The 25,791-nt window shown below is 41.6% G+C and overlaps 1 protein-coding gene across 1 annotated transcript in view; it reads right to left on the bottom strand.

Annotated features, from left to right (window-relative positions):
• lig1 (ligase I, DNA, ATP-dependent) overlaps nucleotides 1-25,791 on the bottom strand; it is an 80,122-nt gene that overhangs the window by 23,080 nt on the left and 31,251 nt on the right. Inside the window, exons 17-23 of the mRNA XM_023279319.3 lie at nucleotides 24,925-25,040; nucleotides 21,766-21,861; nucleotides 16,786-16,896; nucleotides 13,040-13,111; nucleotides 9,382-9,526; nucleotides 8,614-8,696; nucleotides 1,859-2,011 (exon numbers count right to left, since the gene is read on the bottom strand). Coding sequence (XP_023135087.2) covers nucleotides 1,859-2,011; nucleotides 8,614-8,696; nucleotides 9,382-9,526; nucleotides 13,040-13,111; nucleotides 16,786-16,896; nucleotides 21,766-21,861; nucleotides 24,925-25,040 — 776 coding nt within the window. The remainder of the gene's footprint in view (nucleotides 1-1,858; nucleotides 2,012-8,613; nucleotides 8,697-9,381; nucleotides 9,527-13,039; nucleotides 13,112-16,785; nucleotides 16,897-21,765; nucleotides 21,862-24,924; nucleotides 25,041-25,791) is intronic.

Here is a 25,791-nt window from a genome sequence, read left to right on the forward strand (position 1 = left end):
GATGAAAGTGTGACTAAAAATCTGCTGTGAATGGATTCACCAGGTGGCACCGAGAGGATGGTTGTGACCAAATGCTGTGCAGCATTTGGAGCTTGGAGCTGGAGACCTGAACATTTCAAATATGCTGACGGCATAAAATAAAACTCTTCTGTTGCTAAAATATTCAAAACTGAAAGACTTTCCAACACTGAAGCTAACAGCACTGCAAACAAAAGACAGGATTACAATGAAAAAACAATGATAGATAAAGGATAGGTGTTATTTGACATTTTTCACAGCAAGTAGTGTCTTCTGTCACATAATTTCAACTGGTCTAGCCTCACTTATCCAGAACAGTCATGTCATGTCTGAAAACATTAATGTTTGCTATGTTTATGGATATTCGGATCTCAAAATAGATATTTGGATACCACGCTAACGACCGAATATTCGGTTCCAGCCCTAGTATGTACACTGTTTATTTATATACGAAGAATATGGGCTGGTATATCAATATCTGACTTTTTTTACTTTAAAAATAAGTATTGGGCCCAAAAGTGCAGTATCAGTGGAGCTGTAGATTATATTCACAGAACTTAAAGTTTGAATGGGAGAAAACCCTCGGCAGTGCCTGAAAAGTTCACATGGTTATCTAATGGGCACTTTAACCTCAGATGGCTCCAGTGGAGCAGCTCAGTGGCCAAAAGCAGAAGGCTGTAGTTGTACCAATGAGCTCCCAGGTGTCAAAGTGTGTAAGCATGTGAAAGCGAAGCAGGGGGTTTCTGGAGAAAGTGTGTGTCTGTACTCGCTGCTCACTAAATCCCTTTTTTCATGGATAAAGACATAAAAGTTAGAGACGGGGAAAAAATGGAGATGGAAGGTTTTTGCAGGACAGAGAAGAGACAGAATTTATGCTCTGTGGCAAAGTCGTACTGTGACTCGCTCTCATCTCAAATGCACACAAACACACACTCAAGTGGTCACGCATGCTCCCAATACACGCTTAACATTTTTCCTAAGATGCAACCAGTCACGCTGACACACTTGTAAAGATTTTCCTCCAACTCAGATTTGAGGGGAAAAGAGATGAACACACAAACAGAACTACAGCACAAACATAAAATACAACAAACATGACTGAAACGCACACACACTCCAGACAAAAACAAAAAGCCTTCATATTCAATTAACATTTTTGAGCACCTTAACACAAAACCCTGGAATATATATTGTGTTACACAGAACGCAAACAAGTCTGCACGCAAAGCCCTCAGGGTGTAATAACACGTAAATATGCCCTCTTTGAGCTGAAAATTGGCTGCACTGTTAACAAATATTTTATCAGTCTTTCCTCCCACACGTTATATGTTAATATACATCAAATGCCACGGGGCCAAATTAAATTACATAGATTAACACTTTGAACTGTTGGTTTTGACTGCTGCCTGGAAATGCTGGCACACTTTTCCAGATCAGAAATGTTAAATTAGTTTCTCCTGGGATGTTTGTTTGGACGCCTAAAGTTGGCAGCCTGCAGGAAAGGAAGGTGAACTAAAGGTGGTGGAAATTTAAAATGTTTTGATGTCCACTATTCCTCTTCATGTCAGTTTGGGAGGAAATAACAAAAGCATCAACCTTTATGTTCCCTTTTACAGTCAGGAAATTACAGATTTAGGACATCTAGCCATTTATATTTGCAGTATTTTGGACATGAGGATACTTTAGAAAAAATTAATGATTTTTACAATCTGATCCATGAAATAAGCAAAGAAAAGGTCAACTTGGAAAACTAATTTGCACATTTTATGCTTTAAGAAGAAAAAGTAAGGTTTTTTTGCCTGCATTATTGCACCCTTTATGAAATATACACTGAGCATACCTTGCAGACGGATTGAAATTCCTCATTTTCTTCGTCGTAGCAGGCCAGCAGGAAGCCCCCGTAGGTGCCCGTCCTTTTTCCTTTCCCCAGATATGCACCGATCACGCACAAGTCCATCGTATCGCCAACCCCCTCCAGGTAGTCCTTCTTCAGCTGGGGACGGAGGAGGACAACAGGATGTGAGAAAGACAGGCTTCGTAAATACTTCATGAATAGGGTTGTATTATGGTCCAATACAGCAGAATAAAAATACTAGTATGTTATACTGGAGCTATTAAATGCATTTCAATATGAATAGATCAGTTATGATTCTAGAAACTGCAGCTGTCTTTGCATAAATCAAATGCCAGAGGGAACAATTAGCACCCAGTCAGAGGTTTCAACTGCAGTCTCAAAATTCTGATGAGCTTATAGTTTTAAAATGTTCCTCCAGAAATATGGCAACAGATTGGGTGAAAATGGTTAAATGAACATGTGTTCTTGTAACAGATTTCTTCATCATTATAATGACATGTTTACATGTTGCGCATTCAAAAGATTCAATTGCTTATATTTTGCACTAAGTCCCCCTCCAGTGAAATACTATTTTTTACCTTGTTAGCATAAGCATATGGTGCTTTTTGTATGCTGTGAGACACATCATGAGTGAAATAAGCAGTCAACACCACAGCGCAGCATTTCCATACTGAAACTGCAATTGTAGTCAAAATTACAGATTTAGATTTCCAGGGTTTCATATGTAAGGAACTGATCCTATCAGCTAGCATTTTGGGGTTTTCTGTATCATTAGTAGCAATGCTGTTACATTTAAGTCACTTTACGGTACAGCTGAGGATGATTTTGGTGGAAAAAAAACACAGAAGGACTTTGGTTTATATTCACTGATTGTATCATTACTGTCTTTGATTATTGCTATTTTTATTCATCAATTCTATGCTGTTAGTTGAAGGTTTGACCTAAAAGTGGAAGATGCAAAATAATAATAATAATACATTTTATTTGGCAGCGCCTTTCATAACACCCAAGGTCACTTTACAGAGGATAAAAACACAATAAAATAAATAAAACAAAACAGCAGACAAAAGTAACACAACAGTTAAAAGAAACAATGAAATTACAATGAATATGCGGATTTAAACAGATGAGTTTTGAGTCTCGACTTAAACTGGGGTAAAGAAATAATGTGGATGTCTGGTGGGAGAGAATTCCAGAGTTGGGGAGCAGAGCGGCTGAAAGCTCTGCTCCCCATGGTGCTGAGGTGGGCAGAAGGTAAAGAGAGGTGAAGGGAGGAGGAGGACCTGAGGGAACGAGACGGAGTGGCAATGTGGAGGAGATCAGACAGATGGGGGGAGCGAGTTTGTGGATGGGTTTAAATGTATACAACAGGATTTTGAATATGATGCGGAATTGGACCGGGAGCCAGTGAAGCTGCTGGAGGACGGGGGTGATGTGGTGAAAGGAGGGAGTACGGGTGATGATGCGGGCTGCAGAATTTTGAACCAGTTGGAGTTTATGGAGGGATTTGTGGGGGACACCATAGAGGAGGGAGTTACAATAATCAATATGGGAGGTGACGAGGCTATGAACTAGAATGGCCGTGGTATGAGGGGTGAGGGAGGGGCGGAGACGATTAATGTTGCGTAAATGGAAATAAGCAGACTGAGTGATGTTATTAATGTGGGAGTGAAAAGAAAGTGAGCTGTCGAGGATGACACCCAGACTCTTTACCTGAGGGGAGGGGGACACTGTGGAGCTGTCAATGGTGAGGAAGAAACTGTCAGCTTTGGATAGGGTGGATAAAGTACCTCCGTCTTATCACTGTTTAATTTGAGGAAGTTTGCAGTGAGCCAAAATTTGATGTCAGAAAGGCAGTGGGTGAGGGAGGAGGGAGGGAGGGTGGAGTTAGGTTTACTGGAGAGATACAGCTGGGTGTCATCCGCGAAGCAGTGAAAGTGGATACCATATTTACGGAAGATATTGCCGAGGGGGAGGAGGTATATGATGAAGAGGAGGGGCCCCAGGACGGAGCCCTGGGGCACACCAGAAATGACGGGGGAGGGCTGTGAGGTGAAGGACTTGAGCTGAATGAACTGAGTGCGGCCAGTGAGGTAGGAGTGAAACCAGTGAAGGGGGGTGTGAGTGATGCCGATGGAGGAAAGTCTACTGAGGAGGATGGGATGAGAAACAGTGTCGAAGGCCGCACTCAGATCAAGGAGGATGAGTATGGAGAGTAAACCGGAGTCAGATGCCATAAGGAGGTCATCTGTGATCTTAATCAGGGCTGTTTCAGTGCTGTGGCGGGGACGGAAACCGGACTGGAATTGTTCATAGAGAGAGTTTCGTGTGAGATGAGTGTGGAGCTGAGAGGCAACAATATTTTCTAGGATTTTGGAGATGAAGGGAAGGTGGGAAATGGGACGGAGGTGATTAAAATTATTGGGATCTGAACCAGGCTTCTTAAGGATGGGGCTGACAGCTGCAGATTTGAAGGGCGTGGGAACAAAACCAGAAGACAGAGAGAATGGATGATGGCTGAAATGAGAGGGAGCAGAGAGGGGAGGCAGGGGAGGCAGGATTTGACCAAGGCTGTGGGGAGGGGGTCCAGGTGGCATGTGGAAGGCTTGGACTTGGTGATAAACTCAGAAATTATTGAGGAACCTGGGAGTTCAAAAGTGGAAAATAGATGTCGGGGGGGAGAAAGTTCAGAGGAGGGGAGGGGTGAGGTTTTGGAGCCAAGATGTTGGTGGATTTTTATAACCTTTTCATTGAAGAACTGAAGGAGAGAATTACAGGTGTCGTGGGAGTAGAGATGGGGGGGGTAGGGAGTCAGGGGGTTGGGTGAGGCTATTGAAAACGGAAAAGAGAGTCCTTGTGTTGCCTGCATTTAAGCAGATGAGTCCAGAGTAACATTGTGCTTTAGCTTGAGAGTTGGAGTCCTTGTAATGAGATAACTGAGCAGTATACATGTCTTTGTGGATGGTGAGACCAGATTTCCTGTAAAGTCTTTCAAGCTGGCAATTTTTAGATTTGATGGCACGGAGATCGGGAGTGAACCAGGGAGCAGACCGAGTGGTAGACAGAAAGTAGACAGAGCGGGTTTTGACAGGAGCGAGTGAGTTCAGAATGTTCGTGAGGCCGTTATTGTAAAGGTTGACCAGGTCATCAGGGGTGGAGGAAGAGTCTGGTGTCAAGGTGGCGATGGAGGAGGAGAGGGAGTTGATGTTAATGCCCTTGATGTTGCGGAATGAGATGGTACGGGGGGTCTTAGAGATGGAGAGACGGAGGGTGACATCGAATGTGAGGAGGAAGTGGTCCGTAATAAGGAGTTGATCAGCAGTACAGTTGGAAGGGGTGAGACCGGAGCAGCAAATTAAGTCCAGGGTGTGTCCTTTTATGTGTGTGGGGAAGTCAGAGAACTGCTGAAAGCCGAAACTGTCGAATGATGAGGAGAAGTCTTTGGTGAGGGGGAGAGCAGTATTGTCCATGTGTATGTTGAAATCTCCCAGCAGAATTACATTTGGGGAGAGAGCGGAAAGGTGGGTGAGAAGGCCAGAGAATTCATTTTAAAAGTCAGTGTGAGGCTTGGGGGGACGATAGACTGTGGCGATGATTGTGGGAGTGGGTCCGGAGATTTGACAGGCGAGGCATTCTATAGATGAGAGAGGAGGCAGAGAAACTGGAACGACCTTCCACTTCTCGCGATACAGTATCGCAAGACCCCCTCCGTGACCAGAGCCGCGAGGTTTGCAAATGTAAACAAACCCCGGAGGAGTGGAGTTGTTAAGCTGGGAGAAGTCACCAGGTACTTGCCAAGTCTCATTTAAACAAAGAAAGTAAAGCTTACGGTCGGTAAGGAGATCCTGGACGAGATGTCCTTTGCCCGTGAGGGAGCGGATGTTCAGCAGTCAACTGCAGTCAATCTCTCCAGCGACAACACCGGCGTCAACTTCGGTTGACGCCGGTGTTGTCGCTGGAGAGAGGAGCATTAGCCGACCAAGCCAGGCGGGCTAAAGGCTGGAATATGCTTTCCGCACGGAAATCCATGTGAGAGAACGTGTGCGCATTTATACTCCATGCGCGTCTGCTCCCAAACTGCAGGGGGCAGTGTATCTCAAACACACGTCTACCTGGTCTACTCTAGTAATAAACTAGAGAAGAAGAAGTTTGCCATAGTTTACACCACTTACAACACGGCATTTTACCGAATAAAAGCATTTCAGCAGTTAGTTTTATTTCACACCATGAATACTTCATAACCCGGGTACCGCGGTGATCTCTGTGTGATGAATCGTATAAGTTCACGTATTTCTAGACTTCAGCTATGAGTAGGTCCTGGCCCTCTGCCATGTTTTTCCGTGCGGCTCCGTCCGCGTTGGTTAGAAAAATGTGGAGGTGCGCGGAGCAGAAATTTTCCACGCGGAAAGGCCACTGGAGGGAGCGTGGGTGCAAAAATGACGTAATTTTTCCGCACGGAGTCGCACGGACCTTACGGACACGGTAAGCATAAAACAAGCTTAACACACAGTGGTTGACAGACCGGCCGGTGTTTCTGGGTGGTCGGCGAGTGGAGGACCAGAAGGAGGAAATCCCTTTGGAGCCGGAGAAATGGAAACCCCACCGAGAACCACGGTGGATGTACCTCGGGTGTTGTTGGACGCACCTCGGGCGTTGCTGGATGCCGATGTCCGGGTGGAGACGCAGGGCTGCCGGAGGAGATCTGGACCGCTGGAAGCGGAGCCTGAGAAGCTCCGCCGGCGAATATTGGAGTAGTCCCTCCACCGGTAGATGGAAGAGAACCAGGACAGTCCAGACCAGTAGGGACCACACAAAAGCCCCACCAGCCCACATAGCGAAACGGTGGAGAAAGCCAAAGATGTGGAGCCGGGAGGTGAACCAAGCAGGTAGGCAATAGTTAGCCTGCTATCACAGCACTATAGGGCTATGACAGCAGAAATGAGGAACATCCGGCGGTATAGGAGTGTTAAGATTTCCAGTCGAGTAGGTTGGAATACGCGGGAGAACCGCTAAAAACACTTAAAAATTGCAGGTGAGTAGCGGCAGCCAAACGCGCCAGCGTCCACTCAACCGGAACCGGGAAAATCAGTTGCTAATTTCAAGCGTACTGTTTTCCAAACCACACTATTCGCTTCTAATGTGCGAAATTTAAAAGATTTCTGTGACTGAATTAGACATTTTAAGGAATTTTCAATCATGTGACTCCCGTTTTAGCTTGCTTTACTCTCTCAAACAAATACAACTGACTTACTCAATATTACAAGTGTCAAGTAGCGTTCGAGCCAATTCATGCTTTCCGTGTCCAAGTGTACAGACCAATGTGGATTTAAAATGGGTTTATTCATAATAAAATAGGTCTACAATAGGATATAGCGAAGGATTTCTGGAGAACTTAGAATTTCCCGGTGTTTGGACTCTGGAGTTGCTTTTACTTGTACATGATTTCCATCTTTTCATGATGAACTGTGAAAGGTGTGGATAACCAAGAATCTCCTTGTACAGTCTCTCCTCTAACCAAGCATTTGTTTCGACATATTTATTTTATATTCCTTGATTGTATTTCACCCCAAAAATAAAAGGTCAAAGATCAGTGCTCACTTTGACTCCATGTCACTAGTTACAAATCAAGCCAGAAACCTCTGTGTCATTATTGACTCAGACCTGAATTTTACCAACCACTTGAAAGCTGTTACTAAATCTGTCTATTACCACATGAAGAGCATTGTTAGAATCAAAGGTTTCCTGTCTAGAGAAGACACAGAGAAAGTTGTTCATTTATTTTCAGTAGGTTAGATTATTGTAATGGTATCGTTACAGGTCTTAACAACAAATCAATCAAGTAGCTGCAGCTGCTCCAGAATTCTGCTGCCAGAGTCCTAACTAACACCAGGAAACTGGACCAGATTACACCGGTCCTCAAATCACTACACTGTCTTCCTGTTAGTCAAAGGATAGACTTCAAAATCTTACTCCTGGTCTACAGAGCACTGAATTGTCTTAGACCAAAATACATCCTGGACTTATCAGCTCCATATGAAGCATCCAGACCCCTGAGGACATCAGGGACAGGTTTACTGTGTGTTCCCAGAACCAGAACCAAAAATAGTGAAGCAGTACTCACTTATTATGCTCCTCACCTGTGGAACAAACTTACTGAACACCTGAGGTCTGCTCAAACTGTCGGCTCTTTTAAATCGGGCCTCAAAACCACATTGTTTACTACAGCTTTCTCTTATATGCTCAATCTATTTTCTTGTCTTTTAATGCACTTTTGGGATCTTAATGTCTATTTTTGTTTTATTTCTACGATTGTAATGTATATTACCTTTAAAAAAATTCTGAATGCATTTCTTTGCCATTGTAAAGCACCTTGAATTGCGCTGTGTAAGAATTGTGCTGTACAAACAAACTTGCCTTACACATGAGCAGTCCCAGGGGTCCCAAATTTCAGGCAGGGTGTGATGAATTTGTTTGTTTGTTTGAACTTTAATAAACTGGGAAGAGCTTTTAGAGGTTTAATCAACAACCAGAGAGGGAATTGAAAAGAAAAACAGCTAAATGGTATAACAGTTTTATAAACAGTACATAAAAATCTTTATATTGTGTTTACACTCACTTTATACTTGTATGTGCTTGTGTAACAACAGCAGAAGAATGAGTGCCTGATGTGCCTTTCATGAAGTATATGTGAATCACTACTACGCCACAACGCTGACCTCCACCGCCACACATACACAAACCTTGAGCCAATTATGAGAGCGTTTTGCAATTTCGTAGGTGGCATCCTTCTCCAGAGTCTTGACCATCAGGCCCTCGCAGGAGTCTGTACACACACACACACACACACACACACACACACACACACACACACACACACACACACACACACACACACACACACACACACACACACACACACACACACACACACACACACACACACACACACAAGTGCATTAATACACCTAAACACGATTCTGGCTGTGCAGAAAGGAAATGAAGAGATTATCTTTCAGATACATGTAAGGTCTTTGTTTCACACAAAAGAGAGACAGTGGACAAGGACACAGGCGTATAACTCACATACACACAGGAAACACAATTCTATGTTCTCTCTCATAAACAGAGTCAGACAGACACGAGAAAATTCAATTACACAACTCATAGGTTCCCTCTCAGTCGCACTCGCACCAACACACTGCAACACAATCGACATGCAGGCCAAACAAAGAGATGGCACACAGAGAGACAAGTACTACACACAAGCCTCTCACATTTTATACATGAAGGCAGCAGGCAAAGGCACAAACGAAATGAAACTCTCACGCAGCACACCCACACACAAAAAGGTTCAAGACGCACAGGGACAGCAGGCGAGGAAACAAGTGCAGTTAGTACACACATACACACACACAAACACACACACAAAAAAAGTTCAAGACACAAAAAGACAGCAGGAGAGAAAACAAGTGAGAAAGTGTGTCTGCGTCGCACACACAAACACACACCTCGGACCGACTGCTCCAGGAACTCGGCGATGGTGTCGGTGTTGTCAGAGTCGATGGATCGGGCGAACACGAACTCTCCCTCTACCTCTGAGAAGCTTTCTTTCAGCAGAGCCCGACGTCGACACAACGGCTGTCGCACCAGAGACTGAAAACACACGCACACAAACAGAAACACACACATCATTACAAACGGCAAAACTGTATCATTACAACCATTTCCTCTTCATAGCTTGGAGCCTTGCAATGACAAGGATGAAATGCCATCTCTGCCGTCTACCCCCACACACACAAACACACAGTCACAGAGTATACTCACAGATACACAGTCACGAAAGCTTTAGGCGCACATACAAACACCCACACGCTCATGTGCACGGATACACCAACGGCCTCAAATCTGCAGAACACATTACATCTTAAGTTGCACACAATCAGTAGGAGCATGTTTCTACCGACCAACTGTAGTTCTGGGAGCTTTTTGAATATATGCATCGGAAAAAAAGGAGCACAATTATCCTAAATACCACAAGTCTGTCAACACTTGGGCGAAGTAGAAAGGCACTGATAAAAGTACAACACAGTAAAGGTCAAGAGATGCTGTTTAATTAATGATGACACTGCAACACACAGTTGCAGCACCGACATATTGCTGCGATTTCTGGTCTACCAGAGAGACCGAAAAGAACAAAACATAATTTCTCTTCCTTTCTGCTTCTGACAAACACTGTCGGCCATTTTTGTGTGTGGGAAGCTAGTGAGGAATCATGTCTTTGTTTGAGCAATATTACAGAAATCCTGAAGTTAGGAGTACAAATTCCCCCAGAGCAACTCACCAGCTGAGGCAGAGTTTGACGAGAACTCAATTTTGTGAGCCTTTTCACATTATTCAGTCCCTGGACTCTTTTATGTCAACTTTATATCCTTACATGACTCAAAATGTCAACCGAGCTGCACCATGTTGGGGGAAAAAGCTGACATTTTGGTATTTTGTTTTTCTGTGACATATACTGCGAAATAAAACAATGCAGGAATTTTACCCAGTTGACTTGAATGAATCTATTATGAAAGAATTAATCATTCTAGAATGATTGGATGGGTTCTGCAGGCAGGTGCATCTGCAGAGAAAATAAGAAAATTTTCAAAAAGCTGGAAAAAAGACATTTTACAATAAAGACGTTTTTGAGTGCGAGTCATTTGGGACATTTCTCATATGGTGCAACACTAGCAAAGGCATCTGAAATAGTTTTTTTTTTGCTTTGGTTGTCATTCAGATCTAGCTTTGCACTACTCACACGGAGCTTTGTAGCACTGATAGGATTGTTGCCTGATGTACTGGCAACAATTTCCAACAGAAACATAATGTTTTTGGACAGCATTATAATTTGCCTAGACAGCTGACTCGGGCTGCATGATTATGGCGATTATTTTGATCAGTATTGAGATCATGATTATTTAACACTTGTATTCAATGATTTTAGAGGTAAATTTTAATTGCACAGTCGCATTTATAGAAACTGAGGACTGCTTTAACTTCCATGTTGTGCTACATTCCTGCTAATGTACAATCTCTGCTTCAATAACAAGTTCTTGGGCACCCAGACAGCTCAACTGGCTGAGCCAGCGACTCATAAACAGGGGCTATATTCCCCGGTTCGATTCCAGCTCATGGCCCTTTGCTGCAGGCCTCCCTCCATTCTTCTCCCTACTTTCCTGTCTGCCTCTACTGACCTATCCAATAACACCAGCACAAGGCCCTAAAAATAACTTAAAAAAACAGTTCTATGTCAAGTTCTTCACTGGAATTCGGTGCATCTCCTAGATGCAAAAATGTAACTAAAATTGTACCCAAACCTTCGCATTTTCTGAACATCTACTTATTGATAGCCACAACAAGGTATCAATGTTCCCTACATGCCTCATATGCAGGCTACAACAGACACTAGCTAGTCGGCTGTGCACAGAGAAGCCTCTAGTTTCCACTCAGTTACTGCAGATGGGTGTGCAACCAAAAAATAGCGTGAAAAGAGTGAAATAGGTGTTCTAATATTAGGTTTAATTCACATAACTATTTACATGGACTGTTTTCCAGGAGCAGAGTATTTTTCGCTAACATCACTTTCAATCATATTCATGTAATTAAATGCAAAAATCTTGATCGTAATTATTATTTACTAATTGTGCAGCCCTATAACTGATGTTGCATTTCTTTTTGCAGCAAAATCTTCATTTTCAGTGTTACACACCTGTTCCGTGTTCATTTTGTTGTGCACATATGGGGCCTGCATGTCAATGCATGTTTAAACCTAAAGGGGGAAATAACTCAGCTTATCCTAGAACCTTTAAACTGGAGTAAACAATGTTCTATCAGATTTATGTTGTAGATCATCCAGGGAAAATGAGATTGTTCAAGTTGTAGCATGTTGTGTTTGAGTTACTGCAATGTGACTGTTGTCCATGCCAACATCGCCATGTCACCGTTTGTGCCAATCCTGGGAGTCAACGTGATATAATTGCTGCTTTTCTGGAGAGTTCATGCATGTCACATTTGGGAAATAGAAGCATGGCAAGTTCTGACACACTGACAAACATTAAGGAAGCCTCAATGTGTGGTCTTGCATTAAAGGCATTGAACACGTGTCATGCTTTTGTGGTCATGCTGTTTTTAAAAGCCGTCTCCACGTCTCATTAAATGTCATTTATTTTCCTCACATTTTGCCTAAAAACTGTTGAATGTGTAAATATCTGGTCCAAAAAATGTCAAAACAGCCTTATAAAAGCAGCATGTGCAGTGTATGTATCTTCCCAGGTCATTAGACCTTTTAAAAAAAAAAAAAAAAACAGCAGCAAGGACATGACCTTGGTATCCACTGTGGTAGCTACAGTCTGACTAGCAGCTTCTGCTGGTTGGTCCGGCATTAGCTGGGAGGTATCTGGTGGGAATAGCATGAACAGCTTTTCCCAAAACAACAGAGTTAGCAGTGACAAGGACTGCAGGCTGCAGGAAACTACACATTACAAATTTATAGAGAAGAGTGATAGTCAGAAACAAATAAAGGGCAAACAGCCAAACAAAAAGATGAAGCCTGTGCATAAAGGAGAAAAATTAATTCATAACATTTACATAAATGCCCTATTAGGTGGGAAGCAGCAATGAAATGGCACAACTTAAGAGTCACTGGTGCTCTTTTAATTATGTAATTTTGTTTCCGTCCACTTGGGACGACTCACATTGCACCGGCTGATGGAAACGCTCGCTAATTAGCATTTCTTTCCAAGCAGACCTTTGTGAAATTTGCTTTTTAAAAAAAAAAGAGCTTTATTTGGATAGAAACGTACACTCTTAGTCCCACACTCAGTAAGTTACCACTCAAACACAAAGAGACTCAAAAAGGCGCCGATTCACTCTCAGAGTCTCAGACAGACGCACACACTCAGACACACTCCGCTGGAATTACAATGAGCATTACAATCATTATCTAGTTACGGCCTCCAGTAGCACCATCATTGTCATTCAGGGACGATGCTGGCATCTCGGCGGAGCAGCCAGCACACGGGTATGTGCGCAAACAAGAAACGCACGCACACGCCAGTGTTTAAAACAATGACAGGAACATTTGAGGGGGCTCTTTGTAATATTTTCATCATCACAAGGCCTTACCTCGCCGTTGAGATAGAGGAGGTCAAAGGCGTACACACACACTTGGACTTTGATCTCCGAGGCATCCACGTCCTGCAGGGAAGCATCAACACACACACACACAAAACACATTTTAATACTTCTCCCTTGACAAAAAATATGCAAATACACGCATATTATTCACAAATCGCTACATCCAACCTTGGGACTTGTTACAAAGAGCTCTTTGATTTTGCTTCCGTTCATCTTGAAAGTTTACCAGCCAGCCTTCCTATCTTGCCTCTACCTTTCAACAGCATCGCACCTCCTTGTTGTGTTCGTCTCTCTCACAGCGCATTACTTCCTTTCCCTCAACTCACTTCACTCACCTCCTCTGCTTCTCCATCTTCTCACATTTCCTGCACCTCCATCCTGTTTATTCTGCTCTTGTTTACCCCTGCTGGTCTCTGCACGCGACTCTGCCTTATTACGAGGTTTCCACCACAACCCTGATGTAAAATTCCACGACTTTTCCAATAACCTGAAGTAATATTGATTTGCTGGGATCAGGCTGCACCAGCTATTTGCAAATCAGTTTGGGGAAATCCTTCTTTTCTAGCTAATAGCTTGTTTAAACTAAACCAGGTTGTTCTTTTTAAAATTTAAACATGTACCAAGCAATGTTGTTGTTTTCTTTTCAGGAGTAAGTCCCAGGAAGCCACAGCCATACACATTCCTGTGTATTATTCCACATAATTCCAATATTCGACAGGTTGCAGTATTATGCCAAAGAGCGCAAAGCCCCAACAAATGCAGGAAAGGATTAGTCAAATGTTGTGTGCAAGAAAATGCTCTCAATGAGTTTCTAACACCTTGAGGATACAAACAATGTGTTTTGATGAGTTACGCTGACTGTAAACAGAAGCTGTGTTTACAACAAAACTCAACAGGGTACTTTTAAAAATGTCTGGCCAGTAAAAAGTTTAGTAATTTGTGACTCAATTTGTAGGGAACATTTGTCCAAGCACAAAAATAGGGCTGGACCCGAATATCTGAATACTCGGTCGTGACAGTGGTATCCGAATATTTATTTTGAGATCCGAATATTCGGATCCCCTCCACCCCCCACCCAAAAGCTGATCACTCAAAATACTGACTAGATTTAGATTTTTGTGTATTTACAGAAAGTTTGAAGTTAGCCGATATCTACAAATTACTCATGGCACTACCTAATAACAGATGTTTTAGGTGAGTAAACTGTCAAAAGTGTCAGATGTGTATGACCAATAGATTCAAAACAGGTTAACATTAATGCTTTTTAATAAACTATTTTTCCATAGTCAGGGTTTTTCCTGTGTAGGAGAATTTTTACCACCACAAAGACGTTTTTTTTGCACTAAAAAGTTTAATCCTGTTTAATGACAATTAATTATTATTTTTAACCAGTTTTGTTATTTAGGTTACATTTACATGAGTGTAATAGACATTTTGTTAATCAAGTGAAATAATGGAAAAATATCTAATTTTCTATGAAATAAGGTAATATAAACTCAGATCTTAATTAACATACACTACCATTCAAAAGTTTGGGCTCACTTAGAAAAGTTCTTATTTTTGAAAGAAAAGCAGTTGTTTTCAGTGAATATAACATTAAATTAATCAGAAATACAGTCTAGACATTGTTAATGTGGTAAATGACTATTCTAGCTGGAAACGGCTGATTTTTAATGGAATATCTCCATAGGGGTACAGAGGAACATTTCCAGCAACCATCACTCCTGTGTTCTAATGCTACATTGTGTTAGCTAATGGTGTTAAAAGGCTAATTGATGATTTGAAAACCCTTGTGCAGTTTTGTTAGCACATGAATAAAAGTGTGAGTTTTCATGGAAAACATGAAATTGTCTGGGTGACCCCAAACTTTTGAATGGTGGTGTATAGAGTCACCTCCCCACCGAAGACCCATTCTGTGCCAGGAAATAAACTGATAACATCCGATTTTAATAAAGTCTATTTCATGTTCTTAGCTTGCATATTTATCATTACCAATCAGCTTATCAAAAAATGGTGAAGACGTTCCAACTATATTACATAATATCTCTAATATCCTTCACTCTAAATTGGGGATGCCAATGTTTGAATAACTTTCTTAACAGATTGTTGGCAGCCTTATCAATCATTCATCGAGTAATTAGTAACTTGACAGGAACTCCTGTGTTAAACACTAAGAAACTTTATCTGGTGGTTCCACCAAGTACAACAGCTCATCAAAAATACATTTTCTTTATCTTCTGCCCTTTTGCTTAGTATATTATTAACCAATTTTATTAATGCCAATCAATCTGTTAACAAATAATTAATCAAATCTCTGCTCTAAATGCAAAATGTGTTAGAAAGCTAATGTAAGCTTAGATGGTTCTGTTACTGGGTTGCAACTCATTTCTACTGAAGTGCTAGGTTGTATGGAGTAACTTGACGCACTAATCTTTACTTAATTCCATAATATTCCAAAAAAAATAGAAGTTTTCCACTGCAGAAACTTGCAGGCTGTTTTGGTTGGTCTTAACCTTTCTGCACATTCTGATAGCAAGACTGTAGAGCCTATATCAGGGCTGTCTTTGGGGGCAAATTACAAAAAAAAAATGCAAAAACTGATGTGTGGAGAGCTCAATGAGCACCAGTTTTCTAATCTCTTAATGTCATCATTGAGTAGCAGCGTTCTCCTCTATAGCATCACTATTAACAGACACAAAAAGTTAACATAATATGCCTTCCAATACTCTATTTCCTTCATACAAACAGAACTGGGGTTAAAACCACCAACTAGTATTTTGTAGTTGTTTTGGCAGACTTGAGTTGAGTTTACCCTGCAGATGAAGCTGCAATAGAAATAGAAAAGAGCCGATTACATTGCAGTTGCTGGAAACATTTGCGCCACACTGTCTCCTGCGAGATGTGATCAGGACAGAGGAGGGAAATTAAACGACAGCGTCCACAATTAGACCTCTGCAGGCTTTAAACCTGAAAGATTTCTCTCCTGATGTATCCCTGCTCTCCTTCACTCTCCTCTTCACTCCCTCATTACTTTCCTCTCCGCTCATTAATGATGTTTAATTAGTGCCTATCGGCTCTCATCTCCTCATGTGAAATATTTCATTTCAGCAGGCGTGCGTGTGATACTGAAACAGTTGAGATGTTGTTAGAAAATGCCAGAAGGCCAGGACAATCAGTTTGTGCATCAAGCCATCATTACAAATAATCATGATTTCATAGTGACAGTAACTGTATCTGGTGAGGGGGGAAAAAATCATCAAGATAATCATTTTCAGCCATTTTCATCATCATGTTCCCAATACTTGCACTTTCATTTTTCCTTTCCTAATTTACAAAGATGCCATCATGCATAAAAAAGACAAGGTAAAGGGGACAGTTTCGCTATAATGTGATTGGTGTGGTGGAAAGAGGCCGTTATTCTGATCAAAACTGAATAAACACCTTGCTGACATTCGCAATCTCACCCCTCTCCTCGCTTCTCGACCCATTTGGCTTTTCTGTCTCCTACTTATCAGTCTTTCCTTCTTTCTGTCTGCTCTGTCTCCGTCCATCCCCCTCAGTCTGCCGGATCATTTCACTCTATTATCTTACTCTCCTTCACCTTCGGGTCTTTATCTCTGTTGTGTTTTCTCTCTTCAACCTTTTCACTTCTTCTTTCATTATCTTCTCCTCTGTACCTTTACAAGGGTCAGGGTTACAAGCATCCACCTCAGTACCTTCGTCTCCATTCATACCTTTCTCTTCCGAGTCGTGAGGACCTGGAAGGGTTGGATCTGTTTCTTCTCACGATCCCAGGCCACCGCCTCCGAGTCCAGGACACAGGACACCACTGAGTCCTTCTTCACCTGGGGGAAAAAAAAAAACACGATAAAGATGGAGCAAATGGAAATTAGGAAAAAATAAATAAAGTTAAGGGATTACACTGAGAGAGATGAGAGAGGAGAAGAGCTTTTGTACATTAAAAAAAAGACAGTCTATGCATCGGCAACATCTGCTGCAGCAAACACAAGTTTGTCAGAAGATTGAAAGTCTCATTGAAGTAAATCCAACAAACTTCAAACTCAGCATGAGACTCAACTTGGAGCTTTTAAAAGGCATGAATACAGGCAATCAAATTGAAGACATGTTCAGGCTGTTTCCGGACCTGTAACTGCCCTCAATTTATTGCCAACTGCTCTGGAAGTCAAAATATTATCACTTTCTTTCCTCCACATTTCTTGCTTCTCTTGGGTTGACTTTTGTAGTCACTTCCATTCAACCAGTTACCAAACTGTTAAGCGCACCCCCTCTTTTGGTCTGATGCCCACATTGTGCCAAAAAGCCTCATTTTCTGCAACATTTTGCAGTTTGTTTGTTGTTTATCATTTCTGCATGGACTAAAAAGGCTCTGGCAGCTGATAGTTATTTCCCTGTGCAGAGAAACACTGATAGGGTTTAAGCTGAGGATAAACCGCGTAGCTTATAAGCAGATTATATTGACTATCGCAGCTGATTCTCAAGATCAAGCTGAGTGGCTACAAATCATCTGAGCCACTAAGACATGACTGTGAGTCTTAAACTCTCGATTCAATGCCACCAGGATTCTTTTAAATCTAAAATTTACAACCTGAACCAGACAGAGATGATCAGAGAGATGAATCTGAAATAGTAATCAGAGAAAGCTAATCAGAGTTAAGGGCAAGAGACACATTAGAGGAAACAGGTTGTTTGGAAACAGTCTAATACGTCAAACACAACTAGTTATCCTCATGAGGTCATTAGGCTAAGTGATGCATTAATTACCTATCAATGCATCTGTATTAATATTAATTTATTAATATTAATGCATAATTTAAAGCAGAGGCACTGTGGTGCCTTCAGGAAAATTGGTTTTCCCCGATTAATATGCAAAATAATGCAGCAAGGTGCTGTAAAATCTAATCATACCATCTCCTCTAATGCAGGCAACCTGCGTTAGTGTGAACTTTTAGGCATTATTTGTTTATTGTGCTTACAAAATTTGTTGACACACACGGACATGCTGCCATGACAACATAATGTCAAGACACAGGATGCAAATTATAACCAAAGCACTTCTTTTAATCAATTCTATGTCAAGTTAATGATCACTAATCAATTTCTGAGATGAAAGCTTCATTTAAACGACAAACATGGGCTGTTTCCAAAATCTAAGTTAATTGAATACCATAAATTACAAGTCATGAATTTCATAAACAACAGGAAAGTTATTTTGAGCACAAACAAAATAAAGCCAAATGATGCTATCACTTCCAACTGCTGCATCTTTCTCACATCATGCAAATGAATCACAAACACCCAACTTTTCTCTCTGTTAACAGCTTCTTTCTCAATTCAAAATCTCCCAATTTAGGCAGCAGTGATGGTGAGAAGGAGAGGTGAGAGACAGGAAAGTAGAAAGGTTAAAAGAAATTACAAGAAAGAAATGGTAAAGGAGTGAAGAAAGAATGAGGAGAAGGCACGGGAGGAGGAGGTGAAAAGGAAGGTTTAAAATGGAAGGATCCGTGTGGAGAGAATAGTGTGAAAGACAAATTGCAAGAAAGGAGACGGGGATATAAAGGGAACCGAAAGCAAAAACAAAGAGGTGAGGGACGACAGCAGTCAGGAGCATCGACAGGCAATAAGGAGAAAGAACGAGAGCGAATATGTACGAAGCAGTAGAGGGGGAGTGAGAGGAAAAAGACTATAAGAGGCAGAGAAACAGACCAAAAAGGTGAAATTACAGACAGGTCATATCAAAGCTGAAAAAAGGATGAGAGCTGGAGAGACGAGAAGAGAAAGAGAGGTGAATAGAGATCCAAGAGCAGTAAAGGAAGGACCAGATATCATCAAGAAGTAATGAAGAAGAGAGGCAGCGAGTGATTAGACAGAGAGACATGTGGACAGAAAGAGCAACAAAGGTGAGAGACAAAGAGCCATGTGGGTTTTCAAGTTAGGAGGAAAAAATGCGCAAAAAAAACAGAGAGATGACAGTCAGTGTGAGGCAAACATGAGAGGGCAGAAGTTATGAGAAACACTGAGATTGACCGAGGTGAGATATGAGCAACCATTCAAGTCATGCCAGCACAGAGCGACCAGACAGCAGGTGGAGGTAAAAGAAGTTTTTCCTAACCTCGTGTTAAAGGTCTGATGGCTCATGTAACCGCAGTGTGAGCATCTGTAAACTCCTAAAACTAATCTGCTGACTAGATAACTTCTTATCTTATTGTGCAGAGGAGCTTTAGAGGAATTAACAAAGCTTTTGCATTTCTTAAAGCTACTTCACAATAAGAGACTCCTGCTGGTTTTCGTTTGGAGGCACTTTTTATGCCTTTGTAGACCTTTTTCACAGCTCACATTTCCATATGTCAAAGCAGGAAAAGGACAGGTGTAATTAACATTAGAATAGATCAGAACTAGGTCCAAGTTCTGCTATCGTATGATGAGAGGGGAGGCTACTTAATGAAACAGAACTATTGCTAATGTTAGTTAGCATAAAATTTTCCTGCTACAATGAGTCAAAATGGGCTATTAAGCCTTGATTATACTCTTCTGTGGATATGTGTACAGACATGTGGATGTTATATAACTTTTTCAGTCCATTGGACTCTATTCAATACTTGAACAATAGCTCAAATCTATGTTTCTGTGCTTATGCACTATGTACACTAAGTATGTACACTACTGCCCTTGTAGCATAGTCACTAACTCAAATTTTTGCATAATTATAGCCATGGAAAGTATAAAATTGGTCTTATTGATGTACATATAAAAGACAGATGTAGCCTTCGGGTCTGAAAAGTGAAGCCAGTTCAGAAACAGTCTGATTCCTCGGCTGTAGACTGAGGGTATAAACCTGTCATTGGCTGCTTATTTTAGGCAGATGTGTTGTACCTTGCGATCGACAGGTTGCTATTACATCATAGTGCCCTTGAGTTCTCAGTCAGATTCCATGCTTTATTCATGCAGGTTGGTTGCGAAAGACTAAGATGGTGATGACCAAATGCCAAACCTAAGGCTTCAAAACCTTCTACCAACAAACTGGTGATGCCACATGCATCTTTTATTACCAGTCTATGGGAGCAACATGCAACAAAACTTCACAACCAGCTCTGAACCACTTGATGATCAGTGACTTAAACCCCAAAGGCAAACAGAATGTCCCAGTAGCAGAGTTTTTAATGTGACACAGATAATATACTGACATCTTTGAAAAGGAAATTAGAAATGAAACTAAACTCCAAACAGCCCTGATTCGGTTAGAAGTTACACAAGCCCTGAAGGCTGAATACATCCAGGCTTTTATAAGCACAGCACAGCCATGCAAGTTGAACACAAGACAATGATTCGTTTGAGGTGGGAGACCATATCAGCTTGACCACCTGCAGTCAAGTCATCGGGTTTTCCCCTGATGTGGGTAGAACATAATGTGCTCACAGATCGACACAATTAAAGCCGGCTACACCGGGCCCCAGTGAAGGTGGCCTGTGTGGACTGCTATGTGTCAAGTAGCTGAAAATTTGTTGTTTTGTTTGACCCTACAACCTTCAAGTTTCTCACCTCAGAGCTACCAGGTATGTCTTGGATTTAATTAATGACAACCTTGACAACACAAACAATACCTCTTGGTAAGATGCCTCACAAAGTGTGAATTCCACCAAGAATATGTTTGACCCGACAAACTACAAGCACCGTACAGGAATCCAGAGAAGACTTTGTTATTAATATGCAAAATAGGTCGATTTAAATCTTCACAGTCTTGTGAGTTCATCAGTCTAAACTGGAATTTACCTAAATGATGACATGAGGTGATGATATTTTTGCTAACCACAGGAGTGCTGTCTTTCACCTGAATATGTTTTGGTAAACAAACACACCAAGTGAAAATCAGCACAGGAGAAGCACACCTGTGTCCTCTAACAAGCTCCAGGTATAAATTATGTCTTAATAAATTCTAGCCAAGGATCCCATTAGTAATATTCCCTGAGAATTTATCTGATTCAATAACCTGAACTGACTAGAACAGACTGGGTGAGGATTTATTTGAATGTTATTGACGTTTTCGTTCCATACCCAACAAAGTCCTGGAAGGAAAATGAATGAAAGAAGAGTGCAAACTGATGGAGATTTATTTGGTAATTCACCGCCATTCTTTAGTAAAGCAGAAAAGAAACACACTCAGCAGGCACCGAGGCAGTGAGAGCGCCCAGATAACCTCAGGCCAACTGCCAAAGCTTCAGGTAGTGGTGATCTTTTTCTCACTCCCCCTCACAAGGAGATCCTCATTAATTTGGCAAGGCTACCCACAGCTGCGAATTAAGGTTAATGGGTAAGTTTTTTTGACATTAGAGACAGGAAGCTTTAGGAGAAGCTAGTTTAGCATTCCCATCATTAGTAGATATCTCAGTAGATAAGGACAAAAAACAGATTTAATGACCAGTGGTTGGTCCTGATGGCTGTCGGGAAGGGTAAAGACGGGTAAAGCTCAGACTGTGACAGACCGACGCAGAGAGGAGCAGCAGTGTGCACACGAAAACGAGACAGGTGAGAGACGGGTTGAGGAAAAGCAGTAAAATGAAAGAGGGAGTGAGCAGGACAAATGTGCTCAGTTGTTATCTGTACAGCTGTAAAAGCCCTCATTTGACAGTCACAGCTCAGACCCATTCTCCTCTTCCTCACCCTCCCGGAGGCTGAGCTGCAGCGCTCAAGTGTTTTACCTTGGGAATGCGGGAGATGATGTCAGGGTATTTGCTGGTGTTGTCTTCCTGGTTGCGGCTGAATATTTTGACTTCGCCATTCTCCAGGATGTGGATCTGTGGGGAAAACAAAAGAAGCAAAGATACCCACAAGACAATAAATAAACACGAAACAAAACGGCTTGGTTTAAAAATCTGCTTAAGCTGGTTGATTTTACTATTAAGTCTGATAGATGGACGTGTGGTGTGAAGGATGCATGTATTGTCTCGAAGAAAGAACCACAGCTATTGTTGTTGACAACTAACCACAGGACATATATGTGTAGGTGGAATTCATTACCAGTCCACCCCATGCCAAGAAGAGACTACACACATTTTTGTCTTTGAAAATGGTCACTGTGTCAGATTGGAAGCATAATTTATCAAATAAAAAGTTATAACTGCTGCCAAATTATACTTCATACAATTTCGTTTTTTGAATAAGCCATAGTATAAAGCTATATGATTATAGAGTCCTGCAATCGTGCTGTGGCTGATGGCGATATCAGTGTACAGGTTGGATGCCAGCTAGTTACTGCTTGTCTTCTGTCATGACTTCCATGATGCGTATGCTTAATCAGTACAGTCTTTGCCATTCTGCACTCACAGCATCCAGGATTGTTTTTGTGTGCAAACATGAATTTCTAAAGGGAAAAGAAGCTGCAAATATTTATGGTCACTCAGTGTTGAAGGTTGTTCTTCTCAGTGTGTGGGTGATTAGCATGCAAAGGCTGCAATTAACAACTAATCATTTTCTAGATTAATTGATTAATTGTTGGGTCAACAAAATGCCAGAGTGAAAAATCACAATTTTTTCATAATGTCAATTTCCCAAAGCCTTAAACTGTACCTAAACAAAACGTGTTTGTGGTGTCTGTTGAACAGATACATTCCTATCTAATTAATCCAGCCATCTACACAGTAATTTCAGTTTTGCAAATAGAAGTTGTCAATGTAGGTGAGAGAGTGCGAACAGTTCTGTCATTCTTTTTCGTGTGATGTTGAGAGGCGTCCCAGTTTCTGTGTCAGCTCCCGCTTGACATAATACTGGGGATAAAACAAGCAATTGACACTCTGTTGGGTCAGCCCATTATCAAGCTGCTATCGCTCCTTCTCTCCCCTCTTCTGCATGACTGTTACCCTTCAGTGTTTTTGTCTGGCGAGCTGTCCTCTTTCCAGATGCGTGTGTGGAGGTCGTGTTACTAGATTCGAATTCCTCTTATATGTTTGCAATCCATCTAACCAACATATCCATTCAGTTTTCATTTATATTTTTGTTCATATTGGACAGACTTAGATAACATGTGCTGTGAAGACTATAAACCCATATGAAACAAATCTGGATTATGGGCATTAGAGAAGTATGAGGTGGGTGTTGAGAGCTCAATAAACAGATTGCCCAGATGCATGAACATTAGGATACTAGTTGTCATCTTTCTTGACTTCTTTTAGTCTGTCTTGTCATCCATTAATCTCCTTGCATTTTATTTTCTGTTTATAATCCTCTGAATCCCATAACCTGCTGGTGGGTTTGAAAGGCATGTTGTCATTTGTCAAAGCCAGAAACTGTAAAAAGGGAGAGAATCGATGGATTTTGAACTTTCAGATTGTTTGAACTAGCCATCTGTGACTTTCTGTAACTATATAGAAGTTTAATGTGATAGTTCAGAGAAATAATATTATCCTACATGTCTCATTTAGAGAAAATAGCAAAAATAAACTCTTTCCTCTAACGAGATTCTGTAAAAACTAAAACTAAAAATTCTGCATTCCTCTACACAACTGAAAAGCCATGACCAATACAAATGCAACATACGGTGACTTCACAAAAATTCATGTAATCTTCGGCTGAGTTGAAGGCTGTTCATACACAGAATAGATGGGAGATAGTATGGATACAAATCTAAAATGTGAGTAGTAAAATATCTAAAATAGGTAGTCACCATTTTTACTGTATTGGTAACACCTACGGGCACAATAAAAAGGTATTTTGAAGTTCTCTACTTCTAATCATGGTTGTGCTCTTTATATTGCAGTGAAAAATGAGCTCACAGTGCATGAAAATGTGACAGAAGCAAAAAATGCTCAAAAACTGCTTGGGGTTCAGACTGTAATTGACTACCATGTCTTTTTACAGTGGCAGAATATCTAGTTTTCAGTTATTGTGCCCCACTGCATGCTGCTTTATTCTATTTTCAGGACGCATTTTTAACATTCGGTCTGGGACAACAAATTATTTTGCTCATTTACAGCTTCTCTCTTCATCAATTATCACTGTCTCAGATAAATAAACTCATAAAATAGACATAAATACCCACACAACAAGTCTGATTCATCAGCTGCCACACAGGCAGACATTCTTGTGGCTATTCACAAAATCCAAACACACACTCGCATGTGCGCGCGCGCGCACACACACGCACGCACGCACGCACGCACACACACACAGAAGGGGTGTGTTAAAGTGACTAGTGTATCATGAGTCCCTCTGCTGGTGGTTTGAGGTAAAGTCCACTGCAGTGAGGCCCCAGAGACAGAAAGAGAGACAGAAGAGGAGGACGTCATAGGACTGACTTTGCTCTGCCTCTTTCCTGTGTCTGTTTCTGTTTCTCCTTTCCCTTCTTCTCAATTCAACTCAGTTCAAAGGCACCTTATTGGCATGACTGTCCAAAATTAACAATACAGCTGGAGGGGTTTACATTACAATCTCTTTGTTGCCGTGTCTCTTTATGTCTCTCTCTTGAAATTTCTTCATCCCCACTGCTGTCTCCTGTTGTGTCTTCCCTCTCCCCCTCTGATGTGTCTTGCCTTATCCGTCTACAGCCTCTTTTCCTCACCTCTCCCACCCCTACTTCTTTCTCCTCCCCCCTTCTCTCAGGGCCACAGTGGCAGAAGAAGTAGCTTGCTCTGCCCACAGGCCCAGAGTAAAAGCAGCACTACTGTTTATCTTAAAAGAATAGGCACAGCCACACACACACACGGTGAGAGTCACACAACGGCAATACCTCATAGTCAAAGAACACAGCCGAAAGGTATATGCATGCAAAATTCAGAAGGCATATGTTCGGCGCCAAGCGCGAGAAAAACAAACAGTTGCACCCTGTCACAATGCCATCCACGTGCACACACGTAAACATGCACCTGTGCACGCTCGCCGTCGTATTTGTACTCGCAGGTGAACGCCGCCTCATCGAACTTCTTCATCACCTCGCCAACCCCCTTGGTGGGGTGAGCCAACATGGGTCTCAGCGGTACGCCTGAAAGAAGAAGAAGGTGGAGGGAGACGGGTAAAAAAAAAACACAGCAGGACACCGAAAAAACAAACACACAAAGAAATAAATAATACTGTCACGTATTTTTCATGAATTATAAATAGGCGAGGAAGTAATTGCGAGTTAGCCCAGGAGAAGTTTTCTTTATTTGCCACTTTTTCTGGTGGCGTGTGAAGCGGAGAAGAGCGTCATGGGGTTGGTGCTTACAGACTTCAGGGTTACGAGGCAGATCTCGTATCCGTTTGCGGGGGAAAAAAAAAAAACAACCCAGAAGCTGTGAAATTAGCTTCAATGACACAATCCCACATGACACATCAGCATCACACCCACAACTGTTTCTTGTGACAAAACCACAGTTGAAATTAGTTTGTTTATATTCTCATTTGGCCCTAATATTACAGTTCTCTGACTCACATCCCCCTGGGCGGCGCTGCAAAGTTCAAAAGCAGCAAAGGAGTGATCAAATGAAATATACCAACAAATGCAGCTTTTAAGAACAAGGATTTGAGAGGACTATAACGCGTTTTGTCCAAATCAGCTGGTCCTATCCAAAAAAAAAACAAAACATAATTCATTCACTCCGTTAACTGTCTCACATTTCAGAACAGAACAGCCACGTCTGAATGCCGATTGATTACATGCCAAAATAGCTGCTAGATTTGTCTTACTGACCAACAACGGCCAACTGACTTTCCCAATTTAGTACCGTTCAGATGGTAGCTGGTATTAATTTCCT

This window comes from Amphiprion ocellaris, chromosome 10 (genome assembly GCF_022539595.1).
Source record: "Amphiprion ocellaris isolate individual 3 ecotype Okinawa chromosome 10, ASM2253959v1, whole genome shotgun sequence".
Classification (NCBI taxonomy): Eukaryota; Metazoa; Chordata; class Actinopteri; family Pomacentridae; genus Amphiprion; species Amphiprion ocellaris.